This window comes from Mauremys mutica, chromosome 7 (genome assembly GCF_020497125.1).
Source record: "Mauremys mutica isolate MM-2020 ecotype Southern chromosome 7, ASM2049712v1, whole genome shotgun sequence".
NCBI classification, from domain to species: Eukaryota; Metazoa; Chordata; order Testudines; family Geoemydidae; genus Mauremys; species Mauremys mutica.
Window position 1 is genome coordinate 68,011,411 of NC_059078.1, and position 17,207 is coordinate 68,028,617.

At 40.9% G+C, this 17,207-nt stretch overlaps 1 protein-coding gene across 2 annotated transcripts in view; it reads right to left on the reverse strand.

The window, feature by feature from the left end:
• The window catches only part of DLG5 (discs large MAGUK scaffold protein 5), a 201,713-nt gene that overhangs the window by 13,805 nt on the left and 170,701 nt on the right, over positions 1-17,207 (reverse strand). For both annotated transcript variants that reach the window (XM_045024440.1, XM_045024441.1), the window contains 7 exons: positions 16,363-16,531; positions 11,467-11,629; positions 9,293-9,426; positions 6,913-7,077; positions 6,387-6,570; positions 3,644-3,792; positions 3,068-3,238 (listed from right to left, as the gene is read on the reverse strand). In XM_045024440.1, coding sequence (XP_044880375.1) covers positions 3,068-3,238; positions 3,644-3,792; positions 6,387-6,570; positions 6,913-7,077; positions 9,293-9,426; positions 11,467-11,629; positions 16,363-16,531 — 1,135 coding nt within the window. The remainder of the gene's footprint in view (positions 1-3,067; positions 3,239-3,643; positions 3,793-6,386; positions 6,571-6,912; positions 7,078-9,292; positions 9,427-11,466; positions 11,630-16,362; positions 16,532-17,207) is intronic.

Here is a 17,207-nt window from a genome sequence, read left to right on the forward strand (position 1 = left end):
TTTCGACTTAAAGGGCTCTTAAAATTGATTTCTGATGAGGGGATTAGCGCTGAAATCGACCTTGCCGGGTCGAATTTGGGGTAGTGTGGTTGCAATTCGACGGTATTGGCCTCCAGGAGCTATCCCAGAGTGCTCCATTGTGACCGCTCTGGACAGCGCTCTCAACTCAGATGCACTGGCCAGGTAGACAGGAAAAGACCCACAAACTTTTGAATCTCATTTCCTGTTTGGCAAGCGTGGCAATCTGCAGGTGAGTGCAGATCTCATCAGCAGAGGTGACCATGATGGAGTCCCAGAATCGCAAAAGAGCTCCAGCATGGACGGAATGGGAGGTACAGGCAGGGCCGGCTCCAGGCACCAGCATTCCAAGCTGGTGCTTGGGGCGGCAATCTGCAAGGGGCAGCAGTCCCTGTTTTGCCCCCAAGCAGCGCACCGAATTGCCGCCGTGGGCGGGGGGGGCAGTCCGTGTGCCCTCAGGGCGGCAGGTGCGTTTCTGCGGTGGCGGCAATTCGGCGCAGCTTCTATGTTTAGCTGTCCGGGGCGGCTTCAGCTAAACATAGAAACTGCTGCCGAACTGCCGCCGCGGTGGAAACGCGCCTGCTGCCCTAAGGGCACACGGACTGCCCCTGCCATCCGCGGCGGCAATTCGGTGCACTGCTTGGGGCGGCAAAAACTGTAGAGCCAGCCCTGGGTACAGGATCTGATCACTGTACAGAGAGATGAATCCATGCTATCAGAACTCCATTCCAAAAGATGAAATGCCCAAACAGTTGAAAAAATCTCCAAGGGCATGAAGGACAGAGGCTATAACAGGGACCCACAGCAGTGCCAAGGGAGAGTCGACTGACGACTTGGCTTACAGGGAATTAAAATCAACAAAGGGGGTGGGTTTGGATCAAGGAGGAACACACACAACTGTCACACAGAATGGCCCCTTCAAGGATTGAGCTCAAAACCCTGGGTTTAGCAGGCCAATGCTTAAACCACTGAGCTATCCCTCCCCCCACTATTCCAGGCAGGACTGAATCTCCATTAACTTTTCTAGGTTGCTCTGACAGACCTCACTGAAACGATTGTCAGCTGTTGATTTCACAAAGGGAGGGAGTGGGGAGCAAATGAATACAAAACAAATCTGGTCTCTTTCTTGTTTTGATCCATTCCATCTCTCTTATACATCTTAGGCTAGCAGCAGACGATGAAGTATGACTGCTAGCCATCGTCGTCTCCTGGCTGCTTACCAGAAGATGGTGCAGTACGACTGCAGGCAGGACTGAATCTCCAGGAGACCAAACTTAAAAAGAGAATGACCTGGAGTCACTCCCATTTATGTCCAGGCGCCCGTGACAGACCTCACTGAGGTCTGCCAGGAGTACCCATGTCGCCCAAGTGCCCCGACCGACCTCACTGAGGATGGCTAAAAGAGCACCCAGAAGAGGATGACGACGGCCACCAATCATAATGCACCATCTGCTGCCAAAAGGCAATGAGCTGCTGCTGTGTAGCAATGCAGTACCATGTCTGTCAGCACCCAGGAGACGTACGGTGACGGGGAGCTGAGCGGACTCCATGCTTGCCGTGGTATGTCATCTGCACGGGTAACCCAGGAAAAAAGCGAGAAATGATTGTTTGCTGTTGCTTTCCCGGGGGGCTGACGACATGTACCCAGAACCATCTGCAACAATGTTTTTGACCCATCAGGCATTAGGATCTCAACCCAGAATGCCAATGGGCGGTGGAGACTGCGGGAACTGTGGGATAGCTACCCCCAGTGCAATGCTCTGGAAGTCGACGCTAGCCTCGGTTCTATGGATGCACTCCACCGAGTTAATGGTCTTAAGTGGGGACAGACACAATTGACTGTTAAAGTTGATTTCTACAAAATTGACTTCTATAAATTCGACCTAATTTCATAGTGTAGACATACCGTAGGGCAATTGCCAAATGATCTCAAGCAGCATCAACAGAATATCCATAACCTGAAACTACAATTGATCAACATTGGAAGAATATATCCCATGTATTATATATCTTAAGTCTGACTTTCTGGGCCTTTCTTCAGGCACACTAGAATGTGGGTAAAAAGCGCTAGCAAGATCTTGACAAATTCTGGCTAAGAATTTTGGGGGAGATTTTTAAAGGTAATTAGGTCCCTGATTCCCAGTGAAAGTCAATCTCCCCCTGCATAGACAGAATGGAAGGTATCACACTTTTGGTTATAAGATGAGGCACATTGTATTGCCATTATTGTTTCTGCAAACTAAGTGACTAGTTTTGTTTAACATTCCAACACAAAATTACTATCATGCAGTTGTATTTAAAATGGAAGCAAACTTACTGTACACACAGTAGGTATCTTTCTGTCTGTAAAATGGGGTCAGTTCCTTCTTACTTATCTCACAGGAAAAGTGTGAGGATAATTATGTCTCTACTGTGCTTTCAAAATGTTATGTAACAGCTATCCTATGCATTAGCATAGTTTCTATTGTCAAAAATTGCTCACAAGTTCTTATGATGAAACGAGAAAAAGGAAGGGCAGAAAAAGCAGTGATCTTAAAAGGTGAGACTATTTGCCTGCTGAGTGATACTGAGTGTGACTGCACTAAACAGCTAAAAATTTAATGGCTGAATAAGGATCATATTCTGCCCTTAATCTTGGTGAATATTTCCCTTTGGTAATAGTGGATTGTTTTGGGCACACAGTCCTCAATTTACACAGATCATAATTCAAAAGGGAGTGGCTCTGTCTAAAAATGAGTTTGACACCCCCAGTTTAGATAATATTTCTGTGTAAAGTAATTTAGGTTACTGTCTGAATCTTCTTTCACAGCACAGTACTGTGTGTCCTTTCCACTTTTAGGAGGTTACTATTAGCAGCACTAAAAATGACTTGACAGAACATCTTATTTAATTAGATGTTATTAAAACATGCCACCCCTAAAATAACACTTCTAGGAAACTAATACCTCACAGGAATCACACAGCTTTGAAGACTCAAACCCGGTTCTTTTTTGTTTATAGCTCATCATTCAGGAACTTTAAGAAGCAATTTGTCACTGAGGTCACTTACATATATTTGCTGGGAATCTGTCCTCTCTCTAGCTTTTGAGCATTCTCATCCAGCTGCCAAGCCATCCAGCAACCAAAGTTCCCCTGAGGTAGAGTATCATCAACATACAAAATGTCATCCTTCTTAAAGTTTAAATCCTGCTCCACCTCTGCCAGCCGATCATAAAGTGCTCTGCAAAGAGAGACATAAATAGACTCTATAACTGAAGCTCCACCATCTCAAGTGAAGCAAGTGGTGTAGATATTTAGAAAAATAAATGACTCTGTTGGAGTTGGTCTCTAACATTCCAAATGCCCATGTACTCAGAGTGAAGTACGCAGTTACACTTGGGATATAGGTTGCACACTTTCAGCAATTGCAAAGAATCAAGGGCTAGCTGAGATATGGCATTGTGCTTTGAATTTCCAACATAAGTCTTAAGACTGATTTGCTGCCTCTGACCCCTTGCATACAATGGTCAGCATACTATTCTAGCAGCTTTGTATGGTCCATTACCTTTAAATTATTTGCAGCTACATGTGATTCTTGCTGGCAAAATAGTTAAGACACTAAGCTATTTAATGGACATGTGAATACCTGATATAGAATCCATCTCCAGGTAACTCTTTAATCTTGTTGAATTCTTCTATTCTGTACTGAATCTTTACTCTTATATTTTCTCCTGGCTTCAGCATTTCAAGGTAGGCTTCCTCAGCTGTTTTATTTCGCATATCAACAGATCCATACTGTAAAATACAGAAAAACCCAAAACTCATGAGGTCTCAGAGCTGATGTTGTGTCTTAATAGATTGCAGGATTAGAGTGGAGCCTGAGGAAGGATGTGATGTGGGAGTTTGGTTCTCCCAATGGCAGGTACGTGTGTAAAAGGAAAACTCACCACAGCACGATACAACACTAGTGTAGGCACCAGTTAAAATATCCAGTATTGAGACAGAGAGTAGGATTTAAAAAAAGTCCCTGAAGAAAATGCAGTGGACATACACAAAAAGGGGAAAAGCCACCATATTCCCTTAGCTGTTCTGGACACAAAAGCAGAAAATCACAAGATTCCAAGGAGATCTTATTTAGGATTCCTAGAGAAACCAGGTGGGTGAGGTAGGCTTGTTCTGTACTTCAGGGTTAGGTCGATATAAGCCACCTTACATCAACCTAGCTATGGAAACATCATTGCTTAAATTTGGCTCCTGCCAACGTCAACGCATTTTTACATTGATTGTAACACCACTGCCCCAAGCAGCATAGAGTCATGGTCGATGTAATTTGGTCGACGTGGTGTCATTGTGTTGCTTATGTCAACTGTTATGGCTTTCAGGAGCCATCCCACAATGTGCTGGCTGTTTGCGTACATACATGATCTTGTAGACATGGCTATAATCTCTTTTATTGCACCAACTTCGGCTGGTGAGAGAGAGAAGCTTCCAAGCCACACAGAGCTCTTCTTCAGGTCTGGGAAAGGTACTCCCAGAGTCACAGCAAAACGCAGGGTGGAACAGATTGTTAGCATAAGTAGTGAGCACATATTATAAGGTACTATTCAAGGTTGAGTGGCGTTAACACCTCTGCAGTCAGAGGACAAAAAGAGGGGGTTAGTGGGGTACAGATTGTTTTAATAAACCATAAATCCAGTGCTTCTGTTCAGTCCACGATTTTTATTTTAGGATTCCTAGGCAGATCAAGTGGTCTGAATCAAGGCATAAACTTAAAAACAAACCCTGCACACCTCCGACATGTGGACCAGTATCCAGGAGTAAGCGGGTACAATGGGCACATCTACCAAAGTACTCACATGGACTCCATCACAGTAGTATCTGGGCAGCTCACAAACAATGTATTTCTCCTCCCAACACCCCTATCTGGTAGGGAAATATCCCCATTTCACAGATGGAAAAACAAGCCACAGAAAGATTAACGGATTGCCCAAGGTCACAAGGGCAAGACCAACCTTCTCTGTTACATGGATCGTCCCTTCTTCTTGCTTCCCTCACACGCTTTCTCCCCCCCATTCCCCTTGAAACGGGGAGAGGGCATGCGGTTCATAGGGGCTATTGTATCCCATCTACAGAGTCTGGGCTCAAGATTTCCCATCTAGAGCCTACTACACCCTCTACAGCAGTAATTCTTCAACTCCTGGTACATGTACACCAACACTGGTACTTCAGGCTTATGTGTGGTTTGTACTCTAAACTCCCTGTCTTTATCAAAGATAAGCCTCCATGTACTGCCAGTGATTGCCAACTATTTAATTGTGAGAGTTATAACCAAGGCCCCTGTGCCCTCAGTGGTATATTAGGCCCAAGCTATGGGGCAGGGACCCCAGAATCATGGGGTTCTCCCTCCCCTCCTCAACAGTCTGTTCCAATCAACACAGAGTTCTTTGGCCAATTTAGGGTTTTCATACTAATCCAATTTTTTGTATGCTGCTGCAGCTGCTACTCTTGCGGTGTGCTGCAGATTTGTGTACTGACAAGGAGTAAGTGCAGTGTAGGTCATGGGACAGTTTTCATTCTGGGAAGTGAATGATTCTCCTCTGAGAGCAGTCTGAGGTCTTCTCTGTACTGAAGGTTTGTCCTAATTACAGCCATCTATGTGGCTGTACCACTGCAAACCCCCACTGCAGACAGATGAAACTGTGCTAACTGAGGCTCAAAGCAGTTTACCTCGTCTACACTAGGAATTATACATATGGCTGAAAAAGAGGTTAATTTCTGATAATGGTCATTTCACATTTCCCAACAACTAGTTGCCCCACAACACCCTGATCCAGTTGCCACTCCAACCAACAATGGAAAATAAGTACATTTATGCTAAAATGATCACCTGTGAAATAGTTCCTGTTGGCATTTAAATGCTTATGAGACTTAGTCTTAACACACCATTGAAATGATGGGGACAATTCACAGATCTGAAGAGCTATTGTTTCAGACAGACTCAGAGTTCTCATACCATCACTTAGACATTGTTAATGTTTGGGAGAGCTGTCCATCTGCACTAGATTTTTCCAGGGTAACTAACACTGGTGGAAATGAACGGGTCTTAGTGGGGGGAACTTTTGCTGAGTACCCCTAGCGGAAGCAAGAGCTAACATGAAGTGAAGAAAAGAATGCTTTAGGACAGAAACCTAAAAGAAAACAATGTAGTTCCTATGGGCAACTGCATGTAGCTATCAAACCCTCCAGAAAGTGCTCTGCTGTAAGGAATCTAGTAGCAACAATCAATTTAATGGACTGCCATCAGGCATGCTCTCAAGTACATGCTTTTTTAAAAAGTTGAAACGTTAGAAGGGAATATGTCTTCTATATTTTGTATCTTCACAGTTTACCTCAAGTATCATGTCTCCCGTTACTAGTCCATCAGGTCCTTTTGCTGGGCTGTCATCTTCTACATCAGACACAAATATTCCATGCAGGTTTCCACCACATATCTGGATTCCAAGCTCCACTTGGGATTTTTTAATGACAACATTTCTTGGTTCAGGGGTCCTCTTGTTTGTGTCCACAGTGACCCTTTTGATAACAATTTGAAAAAAGTGTATTAGCCACTCTCATTTACAGTTCAAGTGCACCTAGTCATCTGAACAGAAGCAGTCTATTTGCCTCCTTATTACATCTCTACAGCATAACTTCAACTTCATGCTTCCTATATTATTCTCAATTAAACTAATCTTGTTGCTACATTTGTATTTGAAGTGCTTCTCAAATAGGTCTGTAAGAAACAAGAAAATTGTTTTATCTCAAGGCTCCTGTCTATTGAAAAATGTCAGTGCACTCCAGGAAGCACATTTCATTTTATGTCTTGTCCTTCCCTCACTTTTGGAAAGCAGAAAATGACATGCTCAGACTATTTACCTCATGGAATTCCGGGGACTAGTTGTAGGTGTGGTTTGTTTGGATGGAGGTGTCATTGTTCCTTCATCCTGTTCACTCACAGTATCAATTATGGAATGATTGTCAGGGGTTGCAGCTCCACTGCCTTGAGGAGTGGAATGATTGCTGACCGGTTCTAAGCGAGAACTAAACAGAGTGAGAGAGGGTGTAAAACACATTGATAAATGTTAACAGTTCAACTTCAGACATCAAGGAACATTAGTAATTCAGATACTGGTTTTCCCTGGAATCTCAATCTGGGCTATAATCAAGTTGAAATCAACTGAGAAATCTCAAAATAGTGCAATCAGTATAAACTTTCTAAATTTCTTTCTAGGCAAACTTGCAGTAGCATTATAGCTAAAGTCTTTGGGTTCTGTTCTGAAAGACTTCTCTGGGCAGACCTCCCAGTTAGGTCCCTGGTTTCTACAGGGAACTATACTCCTCAATAGTATATTTTTGCTTTTTATTGCTATTTCTGAATAAATAAACTGAATTAAATTATTTGGAAATGCCCTGGGAATGTCTTTTCATGTCTATACTGGGAATATCATTTAAGAAATCCCAATAGCCTCATGGAAATGCAAGCATTGTCATAATGAACATTATGAAAGTGAAAGAGACAGAGTTTTAAGAGTGATCATGTCTGAAAAGACTATTCGTAGTTTAACTGAAGTGGGATTGGTTTTTCAGATACTTTTGGGGGAATCCTCTGACATGTAAACGGTTAAAAGCTTTTATAAAAATATTAAGAGCTGCTTAAGATCCCAAATCCGACAGGGCTGCACCTTCACCAGGCCTTCTTAAAGGCAACTGCAGTGTCTTGAAATGTATTATCTGCATATACAAAAGCGATTTGCAGTTTTGGTAACTGTAAATGGACATGTAGAACTCAACATGAGGGTACTTATGGAAGCTCTAAAGATACTCTAAAGTATTTGTTTAAAAATAAACAAAATACTATTTGCAAATCAGTTTCTGCTTTCCTTACCTGCCAACAACTGAAAATCAGTACCTCGTGGGTATGTCTACACAGCTGCTGGGAGTGAGTCTCACAGTTGGGGTCACTATTGCTATTTTGCAGGGCTCACTCTAGCGTACTAAAAATAGGAATCCCTTATTTTTTGATATGTAGTCTAGTATACTTTAGATAAGAGTGTTCCAGATCGGGCTGAATCTTGGGCTCTGATGCCTACAGAAGGTGGGGGGGGGGGGGAAGGGGTGGGAGTGGGGCTTGAGAGCCTGACCCTCAATGTCATAGCAACATCTACACAGCTATTTTAGCGTGCTAGCCCGAGCCCTGCTAGCATAAGTCTGCTGACTGAGGCTGCAAGAGTCACTCCCAGCAGCTGTGTATAGTTACCTACTAGCATTTATACTGAGGGCTTGTCTACATTTACCAGGGAATTGATGTGCGGCGATCGATGCATCGGTGGTCAGTCGATTTAGCAGGTCTAGTGAAGACCCACTAAATCAACCGCAGATTGCTCTCCCATCGACTCCTGTACTCCACTGGATTGAGAAGAGTACGGGGAGCATAGTGTGGACCCTGCGGTAAGTAGGTCTAAGCTACGTCGACTTGAGTTACGCTATTCATGCAACCCAAATTGCGTAGTTTAGATCGACTTTTCCCTGTAGTGTAGACAAGGCCTGAGGTTATCACAGTACACACGTGCTACAAGCACAGGACAACAGTAACAACTAAAGTTGACCAAGGAATGTGGCTGCTTAAATACTGAGGGTGTCATTAACTTGTTTTTTTCCTCTTAAGAATACTAGAGTTCGCTTCTGTGAATGTCCAGGTAGCCTCTCCAGGGTAGATTTTCTGCCTTCCCCACTTTTTGCTTAAACCAGTCTGCTTCTAAAGATCCAAGTGGATTCTTACAGAAACAATCCCTTATTTTTTTATATGTAGTCCAGTATACTTTAGGTAAGAGTGTCCCCTTTTCAAAGGCCAGTAGGTTCTTCCCCCCACATCTCTGAGAAAATTCCTAAAAAAGTCTATATATAATTGCACAGACTTGGCAAAAAAAAACCTTCAGTACTCTTGTGACAAAGTGTCAATGCTACTGGTGCTCCTACAGTAAACCAATGTGTGATTACTATGGTAGAAAGGAACACATTTTTGTTTTTAGTTTCATGTTTCTGAAAAGTTAATTTTTCCTTGTTTAGTCTTAAAAAAAAATAAAACAAATGCCTTGGTTTTAAAATGGATGCTATTCACCTTGTTTTGTTTTTTTCTATGCACTCATATTTTTTAATCAAAACATCTTTAGTTAACAGTCTCAGTTTAGAATGTTTTTAATATCTTGATAAATGACAGACCAGACAATAGCATTTTCAAGGTCTAGCTAACTTTTACCTCGATCGTGAGTGATTGCCAAGTTGATACATATGTGGGTTGTACTGAGCCAGAATAGTAATGGTGTCACATTGCTGTCCAATGATCAGTCGAGCCTGCTGCTCTGTAGCATTTCTCAGATTTATTCCATTGAACTAGAATGAATAAATATAAGACATTAGACATCCAATTTTCAAAGGAAAACCAGCAAAATCATTACAGAACTTGCAGCATCCTGATTTGCTGATACTGCTTTTTGAAACCCGAGTCTCTCAATCTGTGGGAGTGCTGCGAGATGGTTGTCTGAAGAAGGGGGAGACAGAGCAGCTATGAACTATTGATTTTTCTTTTACTATTTAATTACTCCTTTGTAGGAATCAATGCAACTTTAAAATTTGACAACTTGATGAAAATCCTGAAATGCTTTTCTTTTTGGATGACAGATAGCATTCTACTGAAGTACTGCAAAGATTGCAAAATAGCACCTAAAGTTGTTTTTTGTTTGAATATTTGCTAGTTCACGTTACACCATGATAAATAGGGTTGCCAACCCTCCAGGATTGGCCTGGAGTCTCCAGCAATTAAAGATTCATAGAATCATAGAATCATAGAATCTCAGGGTTGGAAGGGACCTCAGGAGGTCATCTAGTCCAACCCCCTGCTCAAAGCAGGACCAAACCCAACTAAATCATCCCAGCCAGGGCTTCAACCCCAGTGATGAATGATTTTAAGTACCGATGGGTTCAAGACACAAACTCTGGATCCAGCTATGAATTTCAAACACCAGGTTTCTGATTTTCTGGCTCCATTGTTTTGCTTCAGGTACATCTATCTTCAACAAATACTGCATGTGACGTTATTGATATAAATTGGGACCATACAGAACATGGGTTGCAACCAAGGTCCTGTAGTGGCACCAAATCTTAGGTAAAGGGGGTCATATAAGGCGTCTAAGACCAGGTTATGGGTTGCTGGCTATGATTATGCTGTCTGTGTGCATGTATCACTTTTAGTTGAAGTTATGTATATTGGCTCTATACTATCTGTATTTCAAGTTGGTGATGTACTTCTGGGTGATATCCCAGACAAGCTGGTGTTAGATCTGCTTAGCCTGCTTGATGGCCCATTAAGGACCATCAGCTACACAATTGACCCATGGAGAGAAGGCAGACATGCCTTGTGACTCAGCAAGGTATGCAGAGACTTGTCCATGTGACTGCAGACTCCATTTTGCTGTGATTTTCCACAGTAAGAACAAAGAGGTTCTTACACCTGGAAAAGCCTATATAAGGCTGATACATCATCTCCATCTTGTCTTCAATCCTGCTTCTTACCTATGGAGGGACTTTGCTACAAACTGAAGCTCTGCACAAAGGACTGAATGACCCATCCCAGCGGGGGATGTTCCAGAGACTTGATTTGAACCTGCAGTTTACTCCAGCACTGCTGCAAGCCTGAACTAAGAACTTTGCCATTACTGTATGTAATTGATTCCATTTAACCAATTCTACCTCTCATCTCTACCTTTTTCCCTTTGTAAATAAACCTTTAGATTTTAGATTCTAAAGGATTGGCAACAGCGTGATTTGTGGGTAAGATCTGATGTGTATATTGACCTGGGTCTGGGGCTTGGTCCTTTGGGATCGAGAGAACCTTTTTCTTTTATTGGGGTGTTGGTTTTCATAACCATTCATCCCCAGGACGAGTGCACTGGTGGTGATACTGGGAGACTGGAGTGTCTAAGGGAATTGCTTGTGTGACTTGTGGTTAGCCAGTGGGGTGAAACCAAAGTCCTTTTTGTCTGGCTGGTTTGGTTTGCCTTAGAGGTGGAAAAACCCCAGCCTAGGGCTGTGACTGCCCTGTTTGAGCAATTGGTCCTGAATTGGCACTCTCAGTTGGGTCCCGCCAGAACCGCATCGTCACACTGCAGCAGAAGACTTGTGCTTTCTACACAGCCACCTTCAAAGCAGCATTATCCTTTATACAAGACACACTTAGTGAAGTAAAAACTGATGAAACTTCATATAGAATTAGAGAAGTATTATTTTATTATGATGATCTAGAATATCCCTGTTATTGTATCATTTATATTTTGAGAGACTGGTTCTCATTCCCAAGATATTTTGTATTAATTTTATACTCACACAACTGCATTTGTTTACTAAGTGGTAGAAATGTTAAGCAAACAAAATTACCTCCAGTAACTGATCACCGTATTCAAGGCCAGCTTGTTGGGCAATGCTTCCACCAGTTACTTTAGACACAAATATCCCACCGTTTTCTCCGCTCACAATGGAAATCCCTAGTGGCTCAGAACCCTTTTGCACTTTAACATGGCGTGGTTCTTCCATGTACGGCCTTTAAAAGGAAATTGTTAAAAACTGATTTTGACAAAATGGCACTTGAAGTATAATATTTAAAAGCGACATGCACTATGTACCTGAAGTGGAATATCAAGACTGGTTTAAAAAGCTACTAAAAATACTCTAAACGGCCTATGCATTCCTTAAACACCATGCAATGTACAGTGGTGGAACTAAATGTTTATCAGAGACACAATTCTAGATACATGACAAAAAAAGTTATGGCAAATGTGAATTATAAATACTATGATGGTGAAATAGGTAGGAAATAAACCTCCACATCCATATTATATAAAAGTAAACCACTATATATAATATGCAATTTACAAACCATATTCTAGAAAGGTGCCTTACAGTTTATAAATGCTGGGAGTCTTAATATCCAGTGAAAATAAACATTGCAAATAATAAGGTGGTGAACCAAGAGAAGCCAATACACAATATCAGTTTTATACTTGTATGCAGGGAAACGCAAATTAGTAATGAAAATTAAGCAGTTGCAAACTCAAGCTTTAAGACAGCAGTTTGCATGGTAGCATTACAATTACCATGCAAATTCTCCTTGAGGGAAATTATCCAAACATGTAAAATAGCACAAGGTGCGCAATGCTGCTTGAGAAGGACAACCTTATATCAGGCCAACCTCAAACTCCTTAGTGATGAGAACCTAGGCCTAGGAGCCAGAGGGATTCTCAGAAAAGACCTATTACGGAAGAGATATCTGAAAGATGCAGAAGATTTGAGAAGAGAAGAACACTTAGACACACAATAGTAACAGACACTAATACGTATAATGAGAGAATAGTCTATACACATTATTTTAGAAGGAAAGCCTGGTGCAGTTTTCTTCCCATCTTTTCCTCCATTTACAGTACTCTTAATCTGATTTGTATGTCCGTTTCTTGTTGAATAGCAGAGTGTTATAAAATGTTAGGTAAGAGTCTATGAGTCTCTCAGCAGAAGATGCAATTTCTACTCCTTCCTCCAAAAGGTAGAACAAATCACAACTGCCTGGCACCTATAATTTTTAATGTGATGCCCAATTCTAACCCCTTCAAAATGGCAGAACAAGACACACTCTCCTGTACCACTAAAGGCTTTCATGGCACATACAAACAGAAACCTTCTAGAGCAGCGGTTCTCAACCTGCGGCCTGCTTACGGCCCAATCAGCAGTGTGTGGATGAGGCCCTCGTAACACAGAGAGCTGCATTTGTGGTCCACAATGGTAAATAGGTTGAGAACCACTGTTCAAGAGAATGCTTATAAAATGATGCTGCTGGCTCCCTCGGTAAAATTTTCAAAAGCACCCAAGTGACTGACAGATAGCTTTGGAAAGGGGAAGGTGGGAGAACAAGGTGGACTTTTCCCCTTTATTATTGTAAAAACAACATTTATGGTTGTATTTTCTCTTTCAGGAGCACCAAAAATCCTTAATGCAGTTTCCTTCTGATTTGCTTTTAATTTCTCTCTTCAGCCAACCATTTCTCCTCTCTCCCTACCCCCTGCCTGTGTTAGCATCCCTTTCCAAGACAAGTCTCTTCTGGTAACCCTTCTTAGTAGGGGCATCCTCAATGTCACAAGTTTCTATGAATAAAAGAAAGGTCTGGTCTAATGGCATGAGCATAATTCTGGGACCCAAGAACTCCTTAATTTTAATCCTAATGCTGATACTAATTCCTCTCCGGGGTACTGGCTGTGTCAGCACCTCCATCTGAGTATCTCTATCTGTAAAATGAGGATATTATTATTGACTAACCACCAATACAGGGTAGAATCACTGTTAGGATTGCTAAATTAGTGCACTTTGAAAATGCAAAGCACTATGTGCTAAACATGTATTATTACAAACACACTTAATCTACTTTAAATCAAAAACTAAATGTTCTTTTATACGCTGTTATATTAACTGAGATGTGCTAAGTCCCAGAAACCTGAAAATTGTTCAGAAACAGCATTTAAACTTCCACTTCTTTAGGACATTTAATCCATTCTGAAGACAGATGCAGCTTATCTCACATCACATTCTTAAGAACAAGATGCAATCACATATAACATGGCAATGCAAAATTTAGTAAATTGGATTCTATCCCTAAAGCTTCCTTCGTTTTTTGTTGTTTTTTTTTACTACCCCTTAACCTGTCCCCGCATATATATTTGAATTTCTCCATTGTGTGTGGGAAGGAGTGTTGCTGAAAACACATGGTTTAGCCCAAATTCCATGTTTTAAAATACACCTCTACCCCGATATAATGCTGTCCTCGGGAGCCAAAAAATCTTACCGTGTTATAGGTGAAACCACATTATATCGAACTTGCTTTGATCTGCCAGAGTACACAGCCCTGTCCCCCCGGAGCACTGCTTTACCATGTTATATCCGAATTTGTTTTATATCAGGACATTTTCTTGGAAATCAAATCTGAACACCTCTATTCCTGTACACAATTTTCAAATGGATAGAACTAGCATTATCTTAGGATTCTACTAAATGCAGATGGAAATTAATCAGTAATGCACAGTTAGCTGAGCATCTAATAATTATAATAATGGAAAATTGTAATGTTTAAAAGCTATCTAACTTGATTAGTAATTTTGTTAATCAACTATAACACTTATTTCTGCTGTAACATTCACTTTATGTGGTTACAAGAATGTTTTAAACTGATTGCTTCTTTTTGGTCTGCTTTTAGACGTTAAATTATTTTTCATTAACATCATAGTAAATAGTGTTGATATTTTTGGTTCATATTATCTCACCTTGAAAAAGTTACAGTGTGTTAAGATGTCTGGAGGGTCAGGGGAGTGACTCAGTCTTTTAAAGCACATAAAACTTTTAGAAAAGTGTTTACAATGGGCAAGTCCCATTTATTCAGGACACCAGCTGCCCTCACTAGGGATGCTTTCATGAACTGGGATCATAAATGTGACAAGTAAAAACAGCAACTTCTTACTCAGCAGATCCTTACCTTGTGTGTCTGCTTTTTTCACACAAGCCCAACAAATCCAAAATGGCTAAAAGCGAGTGGGATTTTACTCTTGCTTGTACATCATCAAAAGAATTCTTTATTAAGGGTACGTCTTCACTACTGGCTGGATCGGCAGGCAGCAATCGATCCCTGAGCACTCTCCCGTCGACTCTTGTACTCCAGTTTGGCGAGAGGTGCAGAGTCGATAGTGGAGTGGCAGCAGTCGACTCACCGTAGTGAAGACACCATGGTAAGTCGATCTAAGTATGTCGACTTCAGCTACGTTATTCACGTAGCTGAAGTTGCGTAACTTAGATCGATTCTCCCCCCAGTGTAGACCAGGGCTAAGTTCCAAGCACTTACACCTGCGTAGCCTCATTGACAGGAATATGAGATTACACAGGTCTCACTGAACACATCATTTGTGCTGCCAAAACGCTCTCTCGATTAGTTATGTGCAAGAAGGGGAAAAACCCCTGCTTGATCTTCAGATTCAATGGTAAGCCTGCAGGGCTGACCATTAGCAGAAAGCATCTTTTTACTTGAAAACTGAATACAGTTGTGCTAATCAGGGTGAATAAATAAATAAAGCTCCACAATGTGCTTTCTACAGTCACTTTCAAAACAGCAATGTACAGTACAATATATACGTAGTGGAATAAAAATCGCTGAAATATCTTCAGTTACCCCGTGATGAAACCTGATAAAATTTCATGTAAGATTTATTTTAGTACTATTATATAGAATGTTTTTGTTATTGGATTATTTACATTTTGAGGGCCAGGTTGCTATTTATACAAATCGGGGTCTTAAAGTGCATATAAATGTAATTTACTCCCACATCAAGGTTTCTTTATTCTGCCAAATGGTGTAAAGAGACCTTAATATAAATACAAATCTGGCCCTTAGAGTCCATGGTTTGTTGTTTGATATTCTGAATTTATGTAAACTCTGATAAATGCAGAGGTAGCACTTTTACAATAAAAGTAAAAGCAGAAATCCAAAATTAATTAGCACAAGCTGAATGTGCATTATAAGATACAGGGATGTGACCTCAACGAAAACCTACATTATATTAAAAACCCAACATCTTACTTAGGCTCCAAACCTGCAAACACTCAGAACTTAACCTTACTATTGTGAATAATCCCATTAAAATCATTGGAACTACTCCCGGTAGTAAAGTTAACCATGTACAAATATGTTTGCAGGATCAGGGCCATGGTCCTGAATTTAAACCTTGTTGAAGAGATCTGCTTGGACTGAATCACAGCAAGTATAAATGATGGTTAGGCCTGGCGGCCAGTCACATTAAAAAGTTTAGCATTAACCACAAACTATTTATCGGGTCTTCATTTTCTTTTGACTCCTAGTGAAAAGATTCCACCAGGGACCGACATCTGAGCAAGCCTACCAGGAGGAGGAGAAGTCCACTTTAGGAGCTGTACCTGTTTGGTGAAACCACTAATCTAACAGAAGATACCTTACTGCACACATCAGTCTCAGAGTTTCTGGAAGCTTTAACACTACCCTATAACTTCTGAAGGAAGACTATGTGAAAGAAGCTTCTTTCACAACACATACATAATAATAATAATAATAATTTAAAAAAAGAGTAACAAGACTTAAAGTACACCTCAACACGTATAATATACTCCTGATTTTGCACAGCCAATTGTTTACATTTCTTCGCTCTAACAAACTATCAAACAAGATTATCTTTGGTACATCTGTATGAAAGATGACGACAACTATCACCTTACCTATCTTTTCTACGCTCTCCAATTGATACCGGGCTAATAGAAATCCTAGGTAACGTAGAAAGCGAGTTCTGTGACTGGCTGCTGGCAAAAGAAGATGTTTCCAGGTTCAGTGGTGATTGTGGAGGGGTTATCAGGCTGGGACTGCTACATTCAGAATGTGACAGTGAACCTGTAATAATAAAATAAAGGGATTCAGTTTTTATATGTAGTGCTTATTGTAAATGTCTTGCAATGGAGGAATCTGAAAAGACATTAAAAGACCACACCACACCAATAATACAAATGTGATGCACAGTTTACATAAATATGAGAAGATATTTACACATGCAATATCCTTTCAAATGTGAGTTGATTTTACTACTTTAGAAATTGAGAGCACTGGCTTGAAACTGTAACAGTGAGAACCGACCATGGGCAAGCTCCTTCAAATGAATATATAAGTGCACATGAGTAATGGAAAGTTTGACATAATAATGGAATAAAGAAAATCTAGGAAAAAAATAAAGATCTGAATGTTAGGGACAGTCTCAAAGGAACCGTATCCACTCTCCTGGGTTCTGGCTATAGAATGCCTTATGAAACATTTCAAAACAACAACAGAGCTTAAGCAGCGCAAGTCCATACACATAACCTATAGGTCAAATACTGCAAAAAATTATTTGCGAAGATCTACAGTTTTAAATAAATTTGCTCTGACTATTTTTTCTACCCAGGAATATTTGACTGAACATTCCTGCTCGTCAGCTTGTTCAGCTCAATCATTTGCTGCATCAGGGAATGTTGCAGAAAGTAAATTTGATGTTAGTAATCACAAAGAAACTTGTTTATAAGAGCTACATTCCTTC